This window comes from Taudactylus pleione, unplaced genomic scaffold (genome assembly GCF_031769625.1).
Source record: "Taudactylus pleione unplaced genomic scaffold, aTauple2 ptg000040l, whole genome shotgun sequence".
NCBI lineage: Eukaryota > Metazoa > Chordata > Amphibia > Anura > Myobatrachidae > Taudactylus > Taudactylus pleione.
In genome coordinates, this window is record NW_028284442.1 from 25,719,925 (window position 1) to 25,744,002 (window position 24,078).

Genomic DNA, 24,078 nt, shown 5'->3' on the forward strand with positions numbered 1-24,078 from the left:
GTCCTGAGGACAGAGTTTGAGAACCTCTGCTCTGTGACAGGATCTGCTAACGCAGGGTCTTTGCCGAAATCCGGACTTGCCTATTCTGGCTCTGATGGTATGGGTCTTTAATCTTCCATCCTAAGAGCAAAAGGGTTTTTCAGCTCTGTAATTCAAATGATGCTTAGGGCACGGAAGCCTGCCTCTGTCCACATCTATTAGAGTTTGGTATTCCTTTGGTCAGTGGTGTCCCCATAGGAAATTTGAACCTAAGATATTCAGGATTTCCAGGGTACTGTCTTTTCTTCAGGTGGGATTAGACAAAGGTCTATGAATGTACAATTTGCGAGTGCAGGTTTCTGAACGCAGTCTGGTTTCAGAAGAAGATTGCTTCATTACTAGATGTTATGAATTTTTTCCAAGGAGTTTTCCCGAATTCAGCCTCCTTTTGTTCCACTGGTAGCACCGTGGGATTTGTCTTTTGGTTCTTAAGGGACTACAAACTTCCCCAATTGAACCTTTGGACTCTGTGGATTTGAAGTGGTTAACAGCAAAGACTCTTTTTCTTGCTATTTCTTCACTGCCAAATCAGAGACTCTGCAAGCATCTCTCTTTTCGCTCTCCATTTTTGATTTTTCACCAGGATAAAGCTGTTCTTCGTAAAAGGGAGGGTTACCTTCCAATGGTAGTGTCCCGTTTTCATGTGAATTAAGAAATTGTTGCTCCAGACCTTTGTGTAGGTGAAGCCTCCTTGGATGTAGTTCGTGCTCTCTCCATATCTATGTGGAGCGTACAAACTCTGTTAGAAAATCCAATGCTATTATATGGTTTTCACAAACGAGGATGGCCAGCTAATAAGCAGATTCTGGCGAGATGGCTACGTATGACTCTCTCTCAGGTGTACACACAGCTTGATCTCCCTATCCCAAGCACTGTGACAGCACATTCTGCTCGGTCTGATAGGGCGCGGACAATTAGTCGTGGTGCCTCCGCTGAACAGTTGTGTAAGGCAGCCACGTGGTCTTCTGTCCACACTTTTCTTAGGTTTTATGCCTTTGATACTTTTGCCTCTCAGGATGCTTCCTTTGGGCGACGAGTTCTCCCTTCTGCTCAGGAGCGTCTCTCGCCCTATGGGAACTGCTTTAGGACATCCCCATGGTATCCTTGTGGATCCCTATGGACCCCGAAGAAGAAAATTAGAGTTATGGTAGACTTGCCTAGATAACGCCTCTTCTTCGAGGTCCACAGGGCACCCACCCTGGCTGTAGGAGTAAGTTTTTCTTTTGATCACGGATTCCCTCATCTTGTGTAAGTGTGTTTCTGGTGTACGATTGTTCTTCCTTCTCCTCGTTCCTGCTCCTGCCTTGAGGTGTGTTAACTAAACTGAAGTCCTATGGCTAGGGGCGGGGTATATATGGGGAAGGACCTGGGGCATTCTGGGAGCAGAAGCTTTAACTGTTTGGTGCCTGGTCTTCCAACCATAATATGGACCTTGAAGAAAAGGAGTTATCTAGGTAAGTCTACCATAACTGTTTATTTTTTTGGGGTACCATAACCACTATGAGACTTGTTTAGCTACCTTGCGTGGCTAAACCCAGTGCTTGTAGCCGCACTAAGTACTAATGGGCGCCTGAACGGAGAAACAATTTAATTGCTCTATCGGGCGCCTATTTGTACAGAAGACCAGCAGGGCCTGCGAGAAACATTTGAATCACCCCTTAGGTCGGTATGCATTAGCTGCGGCTAATTACCTTGTCCGACTTTTTGCAGATCCTATGTTTTCGTGAGAAAACGTTTTCGGCTGTAATTAACTCGGTTTAACTGGATACCAAGGAAAAAAAAAATATGCAAGCAAACCCTGTTTCTTCAGGGTCATAGAAATCCACAGGGATACCATAGGGATAATGTGTTGGAGCGATCCAGGCAAAAAACAGTTAAGCTTTCAATTCCCAGGATGGCCCAGGTCCTCCTCCACATGTGCCCCTGGCCACAGGCATTCAGTTGTTCGTTTGGTGCAGCAGGATTCAGAAGCACCTTTGTAACAGGGGACTGCTCAGGTAGTCCAAAACTTTTATTTTAAGTTTGTTTTATTTTATTTCTATGTTTTTGAGTTAGCAGTGCTGAGCGTCTGAATTAAGACTCCTGCACTGCGACTCAGTCTACCTCCGCCGTGCCGCACCAGTGACGTCTCCTGATTTTGGTGGGTCACGGCAGAGCTTCCTAGCAGTGATTCTACGGTCTGGACTTCAACCGGAAGCACCGAGATGTTAGGGAAGACGATTCTTCGCTTACAGGGAATGTCGCGCGGCAGTCGTTGCTTCTGTCACTGGAGACGCGCCGAAAGCCGCTGCAGTGAGGGCCCGTGGCCGTCTGCTCCCTCACTAGACCACCGGGGCCTTATCGTCTGACGTCGGCAGCAGACTCTTCTCCTGCCATGAGGCCAGCGTACCCGGTCAGTTTACGCAGCTTAGGGCAGGTAGGCTCTCCCACGGCAGCTTCTTCCCCGACCCAGTCGCAGATCCATCAAAGGTTTTTCTTCGTCTGGGTCGCTCCTTCTACCCTCCTCGTGCATATGAGACTCACAGTCCACTATCTGTGCTCTGCTGAAGCTGTTTGGTCTCAGGAGGTTTTGGGTCAGTCTCCCTGTATACCTCTCCTCTGGGTCAGGTATATAGTGCTCTATATGATACCAAGACTTGTGTTTCAGTAGTTGATTCAGTCTATTGCAACTAAATTACATATGCATTGTATGTGACGGTGTTTGCTAGCTGCTGGGTGATACTGCCTTTTATTTTTAACTGTCAGTTATAACTATCACTGTTTTTCTACTTCAGGGTCCATAGGGGTCCACAGGGTGACCTTGGGGTATAGCTGGATCCTCGGGCACCACGGAGTTAAAGCTTTTAGCTGCTCCCAGGATGCACTTGGGTCCAACCTCCCCTATACCCCGCCCCCGAGCCACAGGCACCTCAGTTTAAGATGGTGCCCGGCCGGAGTCGGGTCACCCTGCGGGGGGGGTCTGCAGGAGCAGCCCCCTAAAGCTTTTTTAACTTAGTTAAATTTATTTATTTTTTGACTACAGTTTTTTCTTTTTCTCCAGAGCGGCAGCGATGTGCTGTCTGTACAGACGCCCACGCTGCCGCTCCTTCTCCCTGCTGGCGCCGCGACGCCAGCACTGAACTGGGGATCGCGGCGGGGGAAGCCAGAGTCTGTACTAGCCGGACTCTGGCTTCCCCCGGGACTGCTGCCGGAAGACGCCGGGGAGATCAGGTAAGCCGCGCACCGCTGATTAGCGGCGGTGCGCGGGTAATGCCTTTCATATGCAGTCCCATGCCCCCGGTCTAGGGGACGGACCGGGGGCGGTGGCGGCGGGCCCCCCCTCCATCGGAGGCATACCCCGCCAGACCACTAGACCACCAGGGTAATTAAGCGGCAAGCGGGATGCCGCAACCTTGGGGGTTAAATATGCTAGCCAGGGGAGGAAGCCTTCCCTGTCAGCGGCTCCTCCCCTCAGCTCAGCGCGCCTTTCAGCTCGGAGTCTGGCGTCGCTGAGCTGCAGCTACTCGGGCCACTCCTCCTCTGAGGTCTCCAGCGGCCATTTTCTTACTGGCAGCGTGGATACTCTCAGGGAGCACGCGGACCGGTCCCCCTGTGTACCTCTCCCCCGACAAGGACAGTGTACACAGCGCTATAGCCCTCCCAGACACTGAATCTGGGAGGTTGATTGTAGTGGAAAGGTGCAGTGAGTATATCTTCCTGCATGGTATGTGACTTTTGCTAGTGCTGCCTGTCCTGTGTCTTTTTTCTACTTACTGTCAGCCTGTACCTATCCCTTTCCTTCTCCTACAAGCCCTACAGGTGTGCGGGGGAAGGGTGTTTCTACTGACCTCACCTATATAGATCACGTATTTGTGAGGTCCGTCACATACAGTTGTGTGCTACACGGTGCCATATTGTGGGCTGTTGTTCAGCACACTGGTGAGTGCGCACGTTTTCTTCCTAAGTCATGTCTGAGGAGGAGATTGAGCACTCCGGGGCTCCAGCATTGTTCTCCTGCAGGCGCTGTTCTGCAGGAGTGGATAGGGAGGATTTGTCACAGGACGGCCTGTGCGGACGGTGCCAGGCGGTCCCTGGTACGTCGAAACCTCCCATTTCGCAGGAGCCACCATGGGCGATGTTTTCCCAGGTGCTGGTGTCCATCGCGGACCGTCTGTCGGTCCCGACTGCCGCCCCTACTAGGGCGTTGGCCCAGCCTGCCATCCCCCATTCCCCGGGTGTCCCACAATTATTGCTGACTCCCCCGGGGTCTCAGCCTGTTGGTCCCTATGCGGGGTTGCCAATGTATATTCAGTCCACCCCTGTGGCACAGCCGGCTGTGGTGCCGTTTCAGGCTCCTGTGACAGCTCCTCCACCCTGGGTGGATGCGCTTTCCCACACTGTCCAAGATTTGGCGGCAGCATCTTCGGCTTTTCAGTCGATGTTGCGCAGTGACGTGCCCTCCAGGGCGTCTAAACGCTCAGTCATGGCACAGGCTGCGCATCTTTCGGATTCTGAGGGGTTCTCGGATGATGGTGAGGTACAGGATGACTCAGCCTCAGATGCCTCAGTCCAGGAGGTAGACACTAAGTCTTCCATCAATGTGCGGGCTCTGGTTAAGGCGGTGCGGGCTATTCTTCTGATTGAGGATGAGGCACCCGCTCCCAAGTCAAGGTATCCTAGTTTTAAAAAAGCTAAGGTTACTTCTACAGCGTTCCCCTTGTCTGATCAGTTGACTGATCACATGGCGGTGGCCTGGCAGACGCCCAGTAAGCGTTTCCTGCCACAGAAACGCTTGGCGTCCAATTATCCATTCCCGGAAGCGCATTGTAAGAAATGGGAAACTCCGCCTGCAGTCGATTCCCATGTAACACGCCTCATCAGGAGTGCTACTTTGCCATTGCCGTCTATATCCTCGCTGAAGGATCCTATGGACAGGAAGGTGGAGACTTGTCTAAAGTCTATTTATTCTCTGTCGGGCTGTAGCCCGGCCGTCCATGGCCATCTCCTGGGTGGCCAAGGCCATTGAGGGGTGGGCCAACGCCTTGGAGGACACGTTTACGGATGAATCTCCGGACGTCCAGAGGGCGTTGTTAGGACAGATGAGAGATGCCGCCTCCTACATTGGAGAAGCATCTTTGGATGCTAGCCTGTTGACCTCTAGGGTTTCGGCGGCAGCAGTGTCTGCTCGTAGATCCTTGTGGTTGCGGTCTTGGAGAGCAGACGCGGATTCAAAGAAAGGCTTGGAGGCCTTACCTTTTAATGGGGAATTACTATTTGGTCCGGACCTGGATACCCTGGCAAAATCCAAGTCAGCCTTCCTCCCTTCAGCTACTACACCTGCTAAGGTCCGGAGCTCGGCGCTTCGTTCCTTTCGGGTTCAGGGCAAGGCAAAGGGTCAGTCCTTCCCGAGGCAGTCCGCACCCAAGACCGCCTCAAAGCCAAAGAAGCAAGCCTGGAGTGCTAGGCGCCCTTCTTCCAAGCCAGAAGATAAGCCTTCTGCGTGATGGGACGGGCCTCCCTCTGGGGGACCCCAGAGTGGGAGGCCGACTTCTTCAATTCGCCCAGTGTTGGCACAATACCACCACGGATGCCTGGGTGCGAGAAGTGGTCTCCCAGGGGTACGCCCTGTCTTTTCGGCACAGGCCGCCTTGCCAGTTTTTTTGCACAAGTCCTTCTCAGGACAAAACCAAGGCCTTGCAGGTTCAGGAAGCCATAGAGGCCTTGCTGACGGCGGGGGTCATTATACCCGTACCACAGTCTCAACGTGGGATGGGGTATTACTCTACGCTGTTTCTGGTGCAGAAACCCAATGGCTCTCATCGCCCCATCCTCAATTTGAAGTCCCTGAACAGGTTTCTCAGGGTTCCCAAATTCAGGATGGAAACTTTGCGTTCCATAATACTGGCGATGGAACCGGGGGATTATATGGTCTCCCTGGATATCCAGGACGCCTACCTCCATGTGCCTATAGCAACATCGCACCAACGGTTTCTGCGGTTTGCTATTCTCCACAACCACTACCAATTCAGGGCTCTACCCTTTGGTCTCTCCACGGCACCAAGGGTATTTACCAAGGTGATGGCGGTCATGGCGGCTCACCTTCGGAGCCAGGGGATACGGTTGCTACCGTATCTAGACGACCTCCTCTTGCTGGCAAGCTCCCCGGAGGTACTGATCCAGCATCTCCACCTGACGGTCGCTTGTCTACAGGCGCACGGCTGGTTGATCAACTGGAAGAAATCCTCCCTCATCCCATCACAACGGATGGTTCATTTGGGGGCCCTGCTGGACTCTCGTCAGCAACGAATTTTTCTGACTCCAGAGAAGGTCTCCTCCTTACAGCTGCGGATTCACAGTTGTCTGAGCAGTGGCAGAGTGTCTGTGCACTCTGCGATGAGGGTTTTGGGGTCCATGGTGTCGGCATTCGACATGGTGGAGTTTGCCCAGTTCCATTCCAGGCCCCTGCAGGGGCTGATTCTTTCAGAATGGAACGGATTGCCACACAGGATCCGCTCTCAGATGCTGGTGTTGTCCTCGGAGGTGCGTCTGTCCCTAGCCTGGTGGCTGCAGACAGCGCATCTCCTGGAGGGGCGCCCCTTTTGTCTCCCGGAATGGGTTCTGCTCACGACAGATGCCAGTCTCCGGGGTTGGGGTGCGGTGACAGGCTCCTTGTCACTTCAGGGTCGTTGGTCGGCGGAGGAAGCGATTCTTCCCATCAACATCCTGGAACTGCGGGCAGTATACAGAGCCCTGCAGTCGTCCGGCACCGCTCTTCACAGAAGGGCCGTTCAGGTGCAGTCAGACAACGCCACCACGGTGGCGTACATCAATCACCAGGGAGGGACTCGCAGTCGAGCTGCGATGTCGGAGGTGTCCCGCGTCCTGGCTTGGGCGGAGCGCTATCTTCCAGCTCTCTCGGCAGTTTTCATCCCAGGAGTCCTCAATTGGGAGGCAGACTTCCTCAGCCGTTACGATGTGCATCCCGGGGAATGGTCGCTTCATCCAGAGGTATTCCAACTACTCGTGGACAAGTGGGGGCTGCCAGAGCTGGACCTGATGGCGTCCCGTTACAATCACAAGCTGCCTGTGTACGGGTCAAGGACAAGGGACGCAGGCGCAAGTCTGATAGACGCGCTGTCGGTGAAATGGCTGTTTCAACTGGCTTACTTGTTCCATCCGATATCTCTGCTGCCTCGGGTCCTGCGCAAGTTCAAACAGGACGGAGGCACACTGATCCTGGTGACCCCAGCGTGGCCCAGAAGGCCGTGGTACTCCGATCTGCGGAGCCTGTCCATCGACGCTCCATACCTCCTACCTCAACGGTGGGACCTGTTGTCTCAGGGGCCCTGTCTTCACCCGGATCTGGGTCGACTATCTTTGACGGCGTGGCTCTTGAGACGGCCGTCCTGAGGTCTCGGGGCTTTTCTAGCTCCGTTATTACCACCATGCTGAGGGCGCGCAAGCCTGCTTCCGCGAGGATCTATCACAGAGTGTGGCACACTTACTTTCAGTGGTGCGAGGCCAGAAACTATGATCCCCAGGTGTTCCGAGTTTCGCGTATTCTGGCTTTCCTTCAGTCCGGTTTGGACTTAGGATTACGTCTTTCTTCACTGAAGGTACACGTGTCTGGTCTGTCGGTGTGGTTCCAGCGCAGGATCGCTGCTATGCCGGACGTACACACCTTTTTCCAGGGTGTTTTGAGAATCCAGCCTCCCTTTGTGCCACCTGTGGCCCCGTGGGATTTGGCGGTGGTTCTTAGGGCCTTACAGGGTCCTCCTTTTGAGCCCTTGGAGTCAGTGGAGCTCAAGTGGCTAACTTTTAAAACTGTTTTCCTCTTGGCAATTGCTTCTGCCAGGAGGGTTTCAGATTTGGGGGCGCTTTCTTGTCGTCCCCCTTTTCTGATTTTTCATCAGGACAGAGCGGTGCTTCGCACTCGTCCTGATTTCCTGCCTAAGGTGGTTTCCAGGTTCCACATTAATCAGGAAATTGTTGTACCAGCCTTTCAGTCACCTGATCTTTCGGCTGGGGAGACTTCCTTAGACGTTGTTAGGGCACTCCAGGTTTATGTGGACCGGACTAGTTCTGTGAGGAAGTCGGATTCTTTGTTTATCCTCTTTGGTTTTCACAAGAGTGGTTGGCCTGCCAACAAACAGACTCTAGCCCGTTGGCTTCGTTCTGTTATTATTGAGGCTTATATGCAGGAGGGTTTACCTGTTCCAGCCTCTGTTAAGGCTCATTCCACTCGGACCGTGGGCCCTTCTTGGGCTGCTAGCCGTGGCGCCTCTGCTGTTCAGCTCTGTAAGGCGGCCACCTGGTCGTCCATTCAGACCTTTTTGAGGTTCTATGCGTTTGACACCTTTGCCTCTCAGGATGCATCCTTTGGGCGCCGGGTTCTCCTATCAGCACAGGAGCGTCCCCGCCCTTAGTTGGACTGCTTTGGGACATCCCCAAGGTCACCCTGTGGACCCCTATGGACCCTGAAGTAGAAAACAAGAGATATGGTAAGAACTTACCTTTGTTATCTCTGTTTCTACGAAGTCCATAGGGTCCACAGGGCACCCGCCCTGACGCACCTGGTTTCATATGGGCTCTGTGACTGGTCACCGGTTTTCCGTCTCCCATTTCTGTGAGTATGGTTCTTGTGTGTTCCAGTCTTCCTTCTCTCTTTCGTCTCCTCCTCCAGCCTGGGCTGCTTACCAACTGAGGTGCCTGTGGCTCGGGGGCGGGGTATAGGGGAGGTTGGACCCAAGTGCATCCTGGGAGCAGCTAAAAGCTTTAACTCCGTGGTGCCCGAGGATCCAGGATCCAGCTATACCCCAAGGTCACCCTGTGGACCCTATGGACTTCGTAGAAACAGAGATAACAAAGGTAAGTTCTTACCATATCTCTTGTTTTTTCTCTTCATCCCTCTGTTACAGGTGAGTGGGATTTTTTCTACATCAGGGTCCATAGGGTATCCACAGGATACCTTGGGGTATAGGTGATGACGTCAGGTATCGGGCACCATAGAGTTAAGTTTTCAGCCTCCCAGGATGCACTAGGGTCCCCCTCCTATACCCCGCCCCCGAGCAAAGGCATATCAGTTTCGTTGGTGCCCAGCTCGGAGTCGAAGCACCTGTTTAGAGGGGGGCTAAGGATTAGCCCCTGAAGTTTTCTTCAAGGCAGCTATGGCTGCCCATCTGGAAGTACAGCATGGACAGTCACTACTGACGTCCATGCTGTCTTCCCTACACCCCCGCCGGTACCAGAACGCCGGTACTGATCCGGGGATGCTGGTAAGCATCTGGGGTCATAGCTAGCAGTGACCCCAGATGTTTTGGACCATGGTCGGATTCAAGGGGGGCAGCAGGTAAGCAGCGGGGTCCCGCTGTGGGTCCCCGCTGAAACATGGTCCTGAGTCCCCAGGCAGGGGGCTCCTAGGACTGGCTGCAGCGTGGAGCCAGGCAACAAACCTGCGCTTCCACTACCCCCCTGGGACAGCGGACCGCAGCTGAGCGGTAGCGCTGCGGCGTCCCATGGGTTAATTGCATGCCAGGGGACCGCGCCTTCCCTGTACACAGTCAAGACCATCGCGACCATCGGGCTTGCGACGAGACCCTGCGGTAGGGTCTTGCTGCCGCAAGCCCTGGAGTGATTTTGGCTCTATCAGAGCCAAAATCACTCCCACTGACATCACTACTGATGTCAGTGGGGCTGGCTCCAGACGGAAGGTGTTCCCATGGGAACGCCTCCATCTGGCAGCCACGCCCACCAAAGGGGGCGTGCTGTCAGTCACCATCGACAGCACGCCCCCTTTGGTGCGAGACCACGAGCGACAGCTTGGCTGTCGCTATGCGGGTCTCGCGCATGCGCACGACGGAGCTCTCTCCGTCGTGCGCATTAGGGCACCATCGACCCGCTTGCGAGTGTCCTGCGCTCGTGAGCGGGTCTGAATTAGGCTGTCTGTGTAGTCGAGGATCAGCGCTGATAGTGCAGGGATTAATTTCTTTGCATTCTATGTGACTGCTGCTAGCTTCTGCTGCCTGTACTTTCACTTTCTACTGTCAGCCTTTTCACTGTCCCTGCTCTTCTTCTGCTAAAGCCCTTGCGGTGCGGTGATTGCAGGGCGGTTCTCCCACTATAATGAGTATCAGTGAGAGGGGTCACATACTTGCCATCATGTCTGAGAGTGATTTTCCTCTCCAGCTTCTGTGTACTACGTGCAAGGTACCTATAGCGGAGGGGAAGGGTAGCGCGGAGGGGCTATGTCGGCAGTGTTTTTTATTGGCGTGACCAATTACTGTCACGGCTCCGGTACGGGAGCCGCCCTGGGCTTGTTTCGCCAAAGCGCTTACAACCCTAGTGGGCCAGTTAGCTCCGCAACCTGAGTTCTCTGATGGGATTGTCCCAGCAGTCGGTGGTGTCGTCACCCATGCAGGGGTTCCCGAGACAACTGATGGTACCCCACAGTCTCCCTATTTTCCCTCCTCAGGTCTCTCAGGAGCCTGCATGGGTTAATTCGCTGACAAGCTCTGTACAGCATTTGTCGGACGTGTTACAAGGGGAGTCTGTGTTGCGGCCGGTGGCGTTTCCGACTGCTCCTTATGAGGATGACGACGGGACGTCCGATGATGGGGAGATTCTGGATCTTTCTGACCAAGAACCTCCCCGTACTAAAGAGTCGGACGCTAAGTCTAAGGTTTATATTCCTGGCCTTTAGTTATTGAGGTTGATGATCCTCCGATGTCAAAGTCCAAATATGCCTTTTTCAAGGATATTAAGGGTGACGCCACAGTGTTTCCTCTTTCGGGTCAGTTAGTAGACCATTTAGAGGAGGCGTGGAAACATCCTGGCAAACGGTATCAGCCTCAAAGACGTTTAGCGGTGGCTTATCCGTTTGCGGACAATAATTTTCTAAGTGGGAATCCCCTCCTCAGGTGGATTCTCATGTGACACGCCTAGTCCGAAGTGCCACATTGCCCATGCCCTCCTTGAAGGATGCTACAGACCGTAAGGTGGAGATCTGCCTGAAGTCCATTTATTCCCTTGCGGGGGGGCATCCAGACCGGCTATGGCATTATGTTGGGTACCCAGAGCTATGGAGCGCTGGGCCGATAGTTTGGAGGCGTCTTTGGATTCCGACTGTTCGGCTGAACAGAGTTGATAGGCAATCTCCGGGATTCGGCCACTTACATCAATGAAGCGGCCTTGTATATTAGTACCCTCACTTCTCGCATTTCCTCGGCAGCTGTGGCTGCTCGTCGCACCTTATGGTTGCGATCCTGGAAGGCGGACGCCGATTCCAAAAAGGGATTGGAAGCTTCGCCATTTAATGGAGAAGTCCTCTTTGGTCCGGATCTGGACAAAATTGTGTCCACGCTGGCGGCAGCCAAGTCTGCACGTCTCCCGTCTGCTGCGGTCCCTTCCAGTTTGGGTACGTCGTCCTTTCGGCCTTATAGGGCCCAGGGTAGGCCTAAGGCACAGTCCTTTCCCAGACAGGCTGGGCCCAAGAGATCGGCCAAGCCCAGGAAACAGGCCTGGAGTACCAGACGTCCGGCCCCTAAGTCTGATGACAAGCCTGCGGCCTGACGGTCCGGGCCTCCCTTTGGGGGGATCCCAAAGTGGGAGGCTGCCTGCTGCAGTTCGCCCAGTATTGGTCGGCAACTACGACAGACACTTGGGTTCACGAGGTGGTTTCTCACGGGTACGCCCTCTCCTTTCGGCACAGGCCCCCATCCCGATTCTTCACCACGGGTCTGCCCTTAGACCTGACCAAAGCCATGGAACTGCGGAAGGTTTTGCACACTATGCTCCAGGCTGGAGTTATAGTGCCTGTTCCATTCTCCCAGAGGGGCCAGGGTTTCTATTCCAATCTATTTTTGGTGCAGAAACCCAATGGGTCGTACCGTCCGATTCTCAACCTCAAGGCCCTCAACAAGTCCTTGCGGGTGCCGCGGTTTCGGATGGAGACCCTACAGTCCATTATTCTGGCGCTGGAACCTGGGGATTACATGGTGTCGCTGGACATACAGGACGCTTACCTGCATGTCCCTTTTCTTTTGCGTCACCAACAGTTCCGCAGGTTTGCGATCACTTTCAGTTCCGGGCGTTACCTTTTGGCCTGGCAACAGCACCACGTGTATTCACCAAGGTTATGGCGGTCATGGCGGCATCCCTGCGGCTGCAGGGAGTCCGCTTGCTGCCGTACCTAGACGACCGTTTGTTGGTAGCAGGGTCTCCAGAGCTCCTTCTACGCCACTTGGATCTGATGATTGCAGTACTGCAACGCCACGGCTGGTTGATAAACTGGCAAAAGTCCACCCTGATCCCGTCTCAGAGGATTCTGCACATCAGAGCCTTATTGGACTCCAGTCAGCAAAGGATCTTTGTGACGGGGGAAAAGATCTCTGCCTTGCAGTTGAGGGTGCGCAGTTGTTTGCAGAGTCACTGTGTGTCTCTACACTCGGCGATGAGGTTACTGGGCTCCATGGTGTCAGTATTCGACATGGTGGAATATGCCCAGTTTCACTTCAGACCTCTGCAGCAATTGATCCTGTCCAAATGGAATGGACTGCCTCAGAATCTAAAATCCCAGACGATGCTGCTCACTCCGGAGGTTCGCCTGTCCCTTGCCTGGTGGTCGTCCGTTTTGGGTGGAGAACTGGGTCCTATTGACTACGGACGCTAGTCTCCGGGACTGGAGAGCGGTCACGGGTCCACACTTGTTCCAGGGCAGATGGACTCAGGCGGAAACGGAGCTTCTTGGAACTCCCCGCCATTTTCAATGCTTTCCAGCAGGCACAGCGGGTTCTCCAAGGTCACCCCGTGCAGGTCCAGTCGGACAACGCCACAACCGTGGCCTACATAAATTGTCAAGGAGGAACCCGAAGTCAGGCGGCACTCGTAGAGGTGTCCTGCATTCTGGTCTGGGCGGAGCGCAATCTCCCGGCCATATCAGCAGTATTCATTCCGGGAGTTCTCAACTGGGAAGCGGCCTTTCTCAGTCGCCAGGATGTTCATCCGGGGGAGTGGTCCCTGCACCAGGACGTCTTTCAACTTCTGGTGGACAGGTGGGGTCTTCCAGAGATCGACCTCATGGCGTCTCGGCACAACAACAAGTTGCCGGTGTACGGGTCTCGCACAAGAGACGAAAAGGCGTCTCTGGTGGATGCTCTGTCCGTCCAGTGGACGTTCCGGTTTGCTTATCTATTTCCTCCGTTTTCCCTTCTTCCTCGGGTAATCAGGAAGGAGGAACGCTCCTGTTGATGCCTCCCGCGTGGCCCAGGAGGCACTGGTTCTCAGACCTTCAGGGTCTGTCAGTGGACAGTCCTCAGCGGTTGCTGCTGCGACCGGACCTACTGTCTCAGGGTCCTTATCTTCACCCGGACCTGACTCTGCTGTCTTTGACGGCGTGGCTGTTGAGACGGCCATGTTAAGGACCAGGGGGTTTTCCAGCTCTGTAGTACGAACTATGCTAAGAGCTCGGAAGCCGGCCTTTTGCAAGAATATACCATCGTGTGTGGCATACGTTCTTCCAGTGGTGTCGGCTGAGAGGTTATGCACCTCGGGAGTTCCATTTGTCTAGAGTGTTGGCTTTCCTACAGGCGGGACTAGACCATGGGCTTCGCCTTGCTTCTCTGAAGGTGCAGGTGTCTGCCCTGTCCTTCTGGTTCCATCGTAGGATTGCTGCAATCCCTGATGTGCGCACCTTTATGCAAGGTGTTCTTCGAAATCAGCCGCCTTTTGTTCCACCGGTGGCGCCTTGGGATTTAGCTGTGGTCCTGAGGGCTCTCCAGGGACCGCCGTTTGAACCACTGGGCTCAGTGGACCTTAAATGGCTGACAGCTAAAACAATTTTCCTTCTGGCCATCGCTTCGGCCAGACGTGTTTCTGACTTAGGGGCTCTATCCTGTAGACCCCCTTTCCTGATTTTTCATGGGAACAGGGCAGTGCTGCGAACTCGTCCTGAATTTCTTCCCAAAGTTGTATCGCGTTTCCATATCAACGATGAAATCGTTGTGCCGGCTTTTAACTCACCCGACCTTTCAGTGGGTGAGGCCACTTTGGACGTTGTGCAGGCCTTAAGGATTTAAGTTGACCGCACTTCCTCGTTTCGGAAGTCGGACGCCTTGTTTGTTCTCTGACTTCCGTAAAAAGGGTTGGCCTGCTTCAAAGCAAACTTTGGCAGGTTGGATTCGTATGGCAATTTTAGAAGCTTATCTTCATGAAGGCCATCTCTGTGAGGGCTCCTTCCACTAGGTCTGTGGGTCCTTCGTGGTTAGTTCGAGGTGGTGCCTCTGCAGTCCAGATCTGCAAGGCTGCCACGTGGTCCTCTGTCCATACCTTTGTGAGGTATTGCGCGTTTGACACCTTTGCCTCTCAGGATGCTTCCTTCGGGCGGCGGATTCTCCTTTCAGCACAGGAGCGTCCCCACCCTTGGGGATGTCCCAAAGCAGTATCCTTCAAGGTATCCTGTGGATACCCTATGGACCCTGATGTAGAAAATATGAGATATGGTAAGAACTTACCTTTGTTATCTCTATTTCTATGAAGTCCATAGGGTTCCACAGGACTCCCGCCCTGTCGCACCTGTGCTGCAGATGGGCTTTACTCTGGTCACCGGTTTTTCAGTCTCCCTCTGGTGAGAATGTGATTCTTGTGTGTGTGTCCAGATCTTTTTTCTCTCTCTTCCTTCTCCTCCTCCGGCCTATGGCTTGGTACGCAACTGTGAGATGCCTTGGCTCGGGGGCGGGGTATAGGAGGGGGACCTTAGTGCATCCTGGGAGGCTGAAAACTTAACTCTATGGTGCCCAATGCCTGACGTCATCACCTATACCCCAAGGTATCCTGTGGAACCCTATGGACTTCGTAGAAATAGAGATAACAAAGGTAAGTTCTTACCATATCTCATATTTTCTTTTGTACTTCACTTTTATTAGTTATTTGTGAAAGCTGTCACATTACATTGTTACCTTTTTTTAATTGATATGTCAAAAGGTAAAGGGAAACATGAGATTTGAGGCCTCTGCTGGTTTTATGTAAATCCTGTTTGGCGGGCTTGTCCCCTCAGGACTTTATACAAGATGGTCGTGTGCTGTCTGTTATGAAGAATCACCTCACCAGTCCAGTTTACCAGCCCCCGTACAGGAGCCATCTTGGGTGTTCTCCTTGTCTCAGGTGATGATGCAGCTAGTGGATAGTTTGGCTACTCCCACGCTGCCTACTTTAATGGGATGCTCACAGCATGCTATGTTTGTCCCTATACATCCGTTCCAAAAATTCCCTCTGCTAATATGATACAAGTTTTAGTGTCTAAGTTGACCAATGCACGAAGATGTATTGTACTTCTCTAATATGATAAAAGGCCGTTCCCAAAGTGCGTTAAAAAAATAAATAAAAATAAAAAAACACTTTATACCAAACGCTAGCACTGTTCCGAAGAACAGCATTGTGTAAGTTTTGTCTCTGTGTATTAAAATGGTTAAGCCAACAACAAATTTCCAGGAAAGGGCACCTAGCATTGGCAGACTCTTCCAGCTCCACATTTCTGGTACATGTGTGGGCTGAGTGTAATGTTCCAGATTGCTGCAAGTTACAAATGTGTGTGTCAATTTTACCCAGTTGTTTTTATCTCTGCAGCTTCCAAGATTTATTTTAATTGCTTTAATCAGAAGTACCACCTACTCTATTAGTTTAATAGAAATTCATTAGGTGACATCATATGAGCTACCACTTTTGGCTTGTCTACATAGTAATGACTAGATTTTGGCTTTCCTCCGCTCAAGAACTTTCTTTTGTATATCATGGCAATTTACCAATGTAATAAAAGCATGTTCAGATTTTTCTTTCAGTTTAATATATTGATAGTTCATAGGGTGAATTTTGCAGGTATAATATAAATGTCCGTATAATAATTTTATTTATATAACGCTTTTCTCCAAAAGGATGCAAAATCCTTTACAGAAATCATAATACAGAGATTTAGCTTTGCAGAAAATACAGAAACTATGAACAGAAACCATGATCATTAAACAAAGAAAGAGTTGCAAACAATACAGAACCTATTACGGAGATGAGGCAGCCATTTTGTTTAATAAATTCCAAGGATTATTCATCCTATCCACAAAGATACCAGGCGATGCTGCCATCTCTTGTGTACTACATAGGGTATACCGGGTGGAATAGGCAATGCCTGGAAGAGATCACATATAAAGGGGGTAGCTACTAAAGCAATATACATGATCCTTACAAAATAATCAGAGCCACGCGATTTTCATTCTACCCATCTTTGGCTCACTGTATAGGTTACAATGTACGAGATAAGCAATACATGGAAGGTAAGACATACAAGGGGAAAATGGAAAATGACTAACAAGATACCCACTGAATAAACTGTTCCACTTCTTCATCCTGCCCATGAAAATTCAAGGCAAAGCAGCCATCTGGGGAGCACTACATGGGTTACAGTGGGCAGGATGACCAATTTGTAGAAGTGTAATATACAGTGTGGGAATCACAGAACAAGTTATACATTACTAGGTGAAATTGCAGGAGGGCGGAGTAGTAGCATGCATGGGGTGCAGTGCTTGAGGAATTGTTTAATTTAAGGTGGAGTGTGGGCCAAAGTCCACTCCAAATCCAGTTATATAACTCCACATGCTTTAGTTGGCATGCTTAAGCTACAGGCTTGAAGATGGCAGCCCTTTAAAAGTTAAGGACTTTTAGGAGACATCAAGTGTAGGGAGTATTTCATCAGTTTGTTCAACAAGCTTAATAGATGAGATGTTGCAGGAAGAAACTGTCACATTTGACTTACTTGAGGGAAGGAAGCAATCGGGAAGCCGACAGACTGAGTCCTGACCGCCGACTTCCCCCAACCGCCGACTTCCCGGCTGTCTAATCCCAGCAAGGTTAAATGACAGGCGTCAAGATCCAGACACCTGTCATTTTACCTACGTCGGGAGCCCGGCATCCCGACCGAAAGTAAGCCGGGTGCGGAGGACAGCCGCTGGGGGGGGAAGGTTAGGTTAGGGTCTCCCGGGGGGCAACTTAGGGTTAGGCAGCCCTCCCGGGAGGGTTAGGCTAGGGGAAGGGGGGGTTAGGGTTAGGCACCCCCGGGCGGAGGTTAGGGTTTGGCACCCTCCCAGGAGACTTAGATTTACGCAGCGGGGAAGGGGGGGGTTAGGCACCCCTAAGGGAGGGTTAGGGGGGCGGGTGCTAGGTTAGTTTATACTTACCTTTAGCGCAGTCGAGATCTTCACCTCTGCCAGCCTTCCGCTGTCGGGATTTAATCTTTATACCTTTGCCAGAAACTTAAGTTGGTTACACAATATGTAATTATTGCAACAATCAGCTGATAATTGTATAGTGTGTACGTGTGAGCACCAATTATCTGATCGGATGACTGACTCTTCCAGCCTGCCTAAAATATGCGATTAACATTGTACCGATATTGTGGCCATTTTGCAGTGTGTATGCGGGTCCATTAATCTGTACGACATTGTAGAAGCGTGTACGCAGTCAAATGAGAGACATTATCAATTGTATCTTAAAGATAATTTAGTATGTATAATCCAAATCTGATATTCTCAAGATCGTTTCTTCGCTCAAAAAAGTGTCTGTCAGAGATGTATTAGGCTCTGGAAAGTGATAAATTGGAGAGTAATGAACTACCAACCAATCAGCTCCTGTCATGTTACAGGCTGTGTTTGAAAAATGACAATTAGGAGCTGATTGGTTGGTAGTTTATCACTTTCCAGTTTATCACTTTCCAGAGCCTAATGCATCTCTAACAGACACATTTTGAGCAAAATCTTTCAGGTGTGTACCCATCTTATAGACCAAAAGGGTGGAAGGTAAAATACATTTTCTATTTAGTAGCACATTCGGATACATGGGTGATCTATATTGAATGCTGTCCTGGATAGATCTACTGGGTAAATAACTGTCTGGTGGACAAAGGCTTTGTACACCATGACGCACTGATGTGTCCTTTTGCATAAAGATCTACAGTGATCGCACCAAGTGCATAATTATGTGGGCCCCAGGGTCCATCATTTAAAATTTTGGCGGTTTTACTTCACTGTTTCTGGTTCCCATCATAATTTGTTTTGCCCTCCCAACATGCCTTCAGACTTCCACATTTGTCCCTTAAATGCCCATCATACTGCTCCACATGCCTTTTATATAGCCATCAGTTTTCCCACGTACCTCTTATATGACAAAAATCCTTCACGTTCCTCAGTACACTGGGATACTAGATTAATTGATATTCTCCCTGAGGAAAGCTCCACACAAACAGCAATTTGTATAATTAAAGAAGCACTGACCTTAAAACATCCCACAGCAGGACACTTTAGAATAATTGAACCATTGCGTGCACAAGAACAGACTGACTAAACAGCATTCTGCAGTGGAACATACTGAGCATTAATGCAGCTCCAGTTGCAGCGTATCTGTATACTCGCTCAGATCATAGGTACAGTGCTGAAAATTGGGTCTCATGGAATAGACGATAGGGAGGCACTTGGGAGAATTCACTTTCCTTAGTCTCCTCATCTCCTGCTTGGCTAACCCACGTCATAAGTATGTATATGGCAGCCATGAAGATGCAATGATTCGCTGGACCTGTCACAGCTGTTTTAGTGTGAAGGACACTACAGCTCCTAAAAGCGAACACTTGCTCTGAACTATCAGGATCAGTTGTATAAGTAGAACTGCCCACACACATAGCGATATTTTACACAATCTGGCCGATTCCGACACATCGGAACGACAGATCGTGTCAAATATGGCCAAATCACGAGTCCCCACTCATGATCACGATGCGATGTGCGTCCCCGCAGGTCGCACATCGCATCGTCAGATCTGCCGTGCAGTAGGGCAGATCTGACAATCTAGGACACGATGCACTGTGAAAGTCTGGATGCAGGAGAGATGGTATGAAGAGTGGACGCCAAATCGTGTGCAGAGCTACCGGGGAGAGTTTCAAGGGAAATCGTACACATCGGCTCATCGTGTGCACATCGCTATGTCTGTGGGCACCTTAAGACGGCTTCATTATCATTGGTCGTGTTTCATTATTCTTGAAATGGCACAAAAAATAGACATCTACCAATGTGTCCACATACATCTTACTTCTAGGTGCGCCATGCCTTATCGGTAGCACAGAGCGTCTTTTCGTGCGACTTTTTACCTTCAAATGTGTATCTGCATGCGAAATGCGACGTTAGTCTCACAGCCGCTAACACTGTGTAACTTAGCATTTTGCATGCAGATACCCCTGCAGTAGCACACATGTAGCATTTCATTTTAATCAGCAGAAGTTGCTTGCATGTCCTATTCACATCGCTTTGCAAATAAGATGCATTTGAAGGTAAAAAGTTGCACGAAAAGACTCTTGGCGCTACTGAGTTGCACGGCTCTCGCGCGTTACCATGACTTGCAGCGCATGGAGGTAAGATGCATGTGGACACATCTGTATACCTGTTTGCACTACTGTGTCTGGAAGGTACAGTAAGCCCCTCTGCCACTTATGTTCTATTTCCCCGTTCAGTATTATGTGGCCTTAGGAGAGCTGAATATTTTGCCCATTGCTTTTAATTCACGTGTTCACCATTATTGAAGGTTTATGTGAGGCAATTTGTGCTCACTATAGGATTACATTACAAAATGGGACACGTGACTCTTAAAACACTGTAATATAATAAAATAGGGCCGTGTTATACATCAATTATTCCTACTCAAACTGCGTTTGTACAACTCCCAAGTGCTGACACAAAAGACATTATTTTATAACATGCCAACTAGTTATCGGGCTCCCACTGCTCTCTTGTTAAGTCTGCAAAACAAAGTGCCTCTCAACTGCACATTAAATGTGAATAATCTGGGCTTCTACTTGTTTTATGTAATGTTTTCTTTTTTTGTGTATAGTTCCAAATTAATTTGCTTTGCTAATCTCTAAAGCTGATTATTGAATATTTTCTATATGAATATAACGTTAAAAGAGCAATCTGGCAACCTGAAGAGCAAGTGAAGTATAATTCCCCCTATTAACATCTGACCCATATAAAGTTTAGATTGACCTGAATCTATATAATGTATGCTGCTTATACCTCCTGGTGCACAGCCTGACTCCATCCTGCACTTTTATTTGTTGTCTCATGTAGCACCATTATTCTCTCATCTCTGTGCAGACGTGATCAGTGCATGTTCCACACCATTAGAAGAACCGGTACATGTGCCTTGCCGAAGTGTAGATTGGTGTCAGGCATATAATCCTTGTTCATTGCAGTTTCTCTTTATCGTGTCCGTAAGCACCGCTGCACAAGTATCTGAAGCATTTATATGGGCTGTTGTGACTAGCTTACATCCTGCTATATATTGCAGAGAGTGTTGCAGGCTTCCAATCAGTTGGTCCATTATTGGCAAATATAGGAAAAGACATTTAGCTGGAGCTCTATAAATCCTTTTCTGAATGTGTTCATCAAGTGCTCTACATTGTTTTGAAGGATTGGGTACAGGATGCCGGTGGTCAGAATCCCGACCTGCAGGTAAGTATTCTAACCTCTCTCCCCAACCCTCCCCCCTATCCCCAATACTTACCAACGAGATGCTGGCGCCAGGATGTCTGATGTGTCGATATTCTGAGCGCCGGCATCCCAACAGCCGGACTATAAACTACATCCTATTTTGAAGAGTTTTCGGTATGGATATAATTGGTTCATGAATTAGATGACTTTACATGAGCAGGTACTCTGAAAACATAACCATTATTGGGCAGTTGACAAGGTGATTGAGAATATATCCGGCTTAAGATCAGTGACACAAACATGACAGAGTGAGAAGCCAGCAGGATCTAGGATAATAAATGTATAGACATGTTACTTAGTGAGTAGATATTTATGTTGGGCAGATATTTGGTGCACACATATAGAGTATTGTGTTCTAGTGACGATGTTAATTTAGTTCATTGATATATCTTTTAAGAGGATATTCTGCTTCTCCCAGACAACTAGAGGTTCCTGTCTGCTGCACAATTCGGTGGTGCCTGAGCTGCACTAATTCATTGCTTCTGGAAAGCACAAAAGGCCATGACATGTAAAGTGATATTTTGCTAAAATGCACCCTGTGATATAGTGTAGCATCCAAAGTGGTTGAAGCAAATACAGTTGTAGTATTCACTGTTTAGGGTTACTGGGTGGTTTTGTTTTTTTAGCAATATTTAGTCAAATCAGGTTGGCACATCGATAGCCATCCAGTGAAATGCTGTGATCACAAATATAACACAGAGCTACAGGTCCCTAATAAAAAGTGACTTTTTTCTTTTTGTTTTTCTTTCCCCCCTACTGAAGGATGAATCCCGTATCAAGGCAACAGCTATGGATGTGAAACCAGTTGATCACAAAGAATACTCCAGACGTATTATCATGAATATAAGAAAACTTGCCGCTCAAGGAGTCTAATGTACGGACAATAGAACCATCACTCCCAAGAACAGATCTGGAGAAAATAAAACAGCAAATAGATTTATGATAATGGTTGAGACTTCCCTAAGCTGCATCAGCTCATATCTAAAACCTGTTAACATTAACATTTCTATCTATATTTCCAGGGGAACAATTCTAACTATATGAAGCAATATATATGTAATTTTTTTTAGAGGTCCTGCTGCAGTTATTAGCTCATTTCTTCCTTCAGTATGGCAGACACAAGCCATGGTCTCATGCAGCACAAGTCACGTGCTTCTATACATATTGGTACTGCAGACACTAGTTAGGAAAGCACTTGTAATGTGACATTTGAACCTTCGCCTGCAACTTTTGTAAATATGTTTATCTAATTAAAGCTCTCATTCTTGCCTTCCTGAGATTTTTCTTCTCGTGTTAATTTACAAGAAAGCTTAATTACATTTAAACGGGACTTAATTAGCATCCATGGAAGTAATTGGGCACTGCTGAGCAATTGGATGCCCACTCACACCCTCTCTCACCCCCTCTGGAAGGTTCCATAAGCTTATAGTTGCTCAGTGGCTGCCAGGCCTCTTGTGAAGTCCGGGGGCTCATTGACTTCGCTGCGTGCCATCGTTTGCAGTGGGGAGATGTGCAATACAGTTTGCAAATGCCTGGAATAACAATATGGAGAATTATTAATCAAAGACCTATCTTTTCTATCTGAAGACTTTCCTTCGGGGTTTAATAGACTGAGTCAGATGGTCCTGATACTAATCAAAATTGTCTCTTCTGAGAAGCTCTGATAAGCATTGACTCTCTGGCCCCTGGGGAAATCTGGCCAACTACAAAGCTTTGCTTTATTTTTTTCATTTAAATTAATATTGTGCTTTTTTACTCTACTCGTTGACAGTATGTAATTGCAGAAGTTTTCTGTCTGTACATTCAGAACATTTACCTATATTTTGAGCTGCTGTATATTTTATTTTTTTTTCTCTTCCGCCCTCTCTTTGTAATGGAATTAATCAACACCGTTATGTCAGTGGAAAATGTACCTTTTTATTCTCTGAGCTGAATAAAAAGTTTAGTTTTTTGCATGTGTGTTTGCTTTGTTGATGAAATTGGTTTATAAAAAGCAATCAATTTTCTCTTAAAAGGTGCAAGCAAAATGAGGCAGGCAAAGCTGACATTTCCCAGGCTTATTACCATTTCCTGCTGTAAGATAGGATTTTCAGCTTCCACTGTCATAAATAGCTGAGGCAGCATCATTTTATGCTTTTATTGACGTGCACAGCCCTCCGAAACCAAGCAGGATTTAGAATTTGCCTGGAAAACTGTAATTCTGCTAGTGGGATGCTTCAATTGATGTTAGTAGCTTGTGTGGGGCCTTCATTATATTCACGTCTTTTGCCACCACAAACCTACTTGGCCATAGCAGTCTTGAGTGCAACAAAAACAGCCCCTTTGTTACAGATTACTTACATTGTATATTGGGCAGTACAACAGAGCAGATACCACCGACATTGCTATCACTGAGCAGCCTGCTGTCTTGTATCTATAACAAGGCACCATTCTGTAGTACTCATGTATCATTACAGCTTTTAAGGTTAAAATGTGTATATGAAGGTATCTATATAGCCACGTGAATGTATTTCACACAAGATTTATCAGTAGAATAATAGTAAATGCTAAGAATAAACAACTCCATGGTTTGTACAGATGTGTCCCTATATTATTGCCGCTGTCACGCCAAGCAGCTGTTTTTTGCGCAGCAGGTCCAGTGCCACTCTGTGCCAGGTGTCTCACGCTCGAATATGCATCTTAGTCTCGATGTGATGCAACAAAACTGCTTTATCGTGATTATGCTGATTGTTTTAATATACGACACTTGTACATCGGTATGCGAAGAAGTCAATCTAAATGAAGTGCTATGATGCAGTGACCTTGACTTTTTTTCACGCCAAGTATTGTGCTTCATCTGCGACTTAGTACATACCTAGAACTAATTCCTATACAGTTAAACTCACAGCCCGGTGTCTCTGGTGCAGATTGAGTGCATCTTTGGTGTGAATAGGATGCACATTTAGAGACCATGGCTAGGTTACACCTGTAGTGTGGCTCATTCACGCCAGGCATCTCGCACTGCATGGCGTATTGAGGCTTGGTTTATGAGGACACGGCTGTAGATCCGGCCCAAAGTGCTTAGTCTAGAAATGAGGCATATGCGCTAGAGGAGTTTGTATATTGAGTGTAAAAGAACAGTCACGGCAAAGTCATAACTCTTTTCTACTTCAGGTGGTGACGAAGACATCCGGGCACTATACAGTAAAAATTTTTCACCCAGGATGCAGCGGTGCCTCCCTCTATACCCCACCCCCGGGCTGGAGGCTCCTCCATTTCGTTTGGTGCCTGGCCGGTATCTGGTCACTGTATTGCAGTGAGGCTGTTACGAACAGCCCTGAAAATGTCAAGCTTTTTCTAAGTGCGGTCAGCGTGAACAGTCCAGTGGAGGTTCGCACGGCCGCATCATCACCCCGCTGGTGCTGAGACGCCGGTACAGATCCGTGCCTCTCGGTGGGCCTCAGGGGTCTTGGCTAGCAGGGACCCCTGAGGATTCCTAGGCTGTGGCTGG

The 24,078-nt window shown here is 49.2% G+C and overlaps 1 protein-coding gene across 1 annotated transcript in view; it reads left to right on the forward strand.

Annotated features, from left to right (window-relative positions):
- Positions 1 to 22,543, forward strand: part of RPA1 (replication protein A1) — a 93,661-nt gene extending 71,118 nt beyond the window's left edge. The window contains exon 17 of the mRNA XM_088454948.1: positions 21,351 to 22,543. Within this exon, the coding sequence (XP_088311074.1) occupies positions 21,351 to 21,461 (111 nt within the window). The 3' untranslated portion in view covers positions 21,462 to 22,543. The remainder of the gene's footprint in view (positions 1 to 21,350) is intronic.
- The last annotated feature ends 1,535 nt before the right edge of the window (positions 22,544 to 24,078 follow it).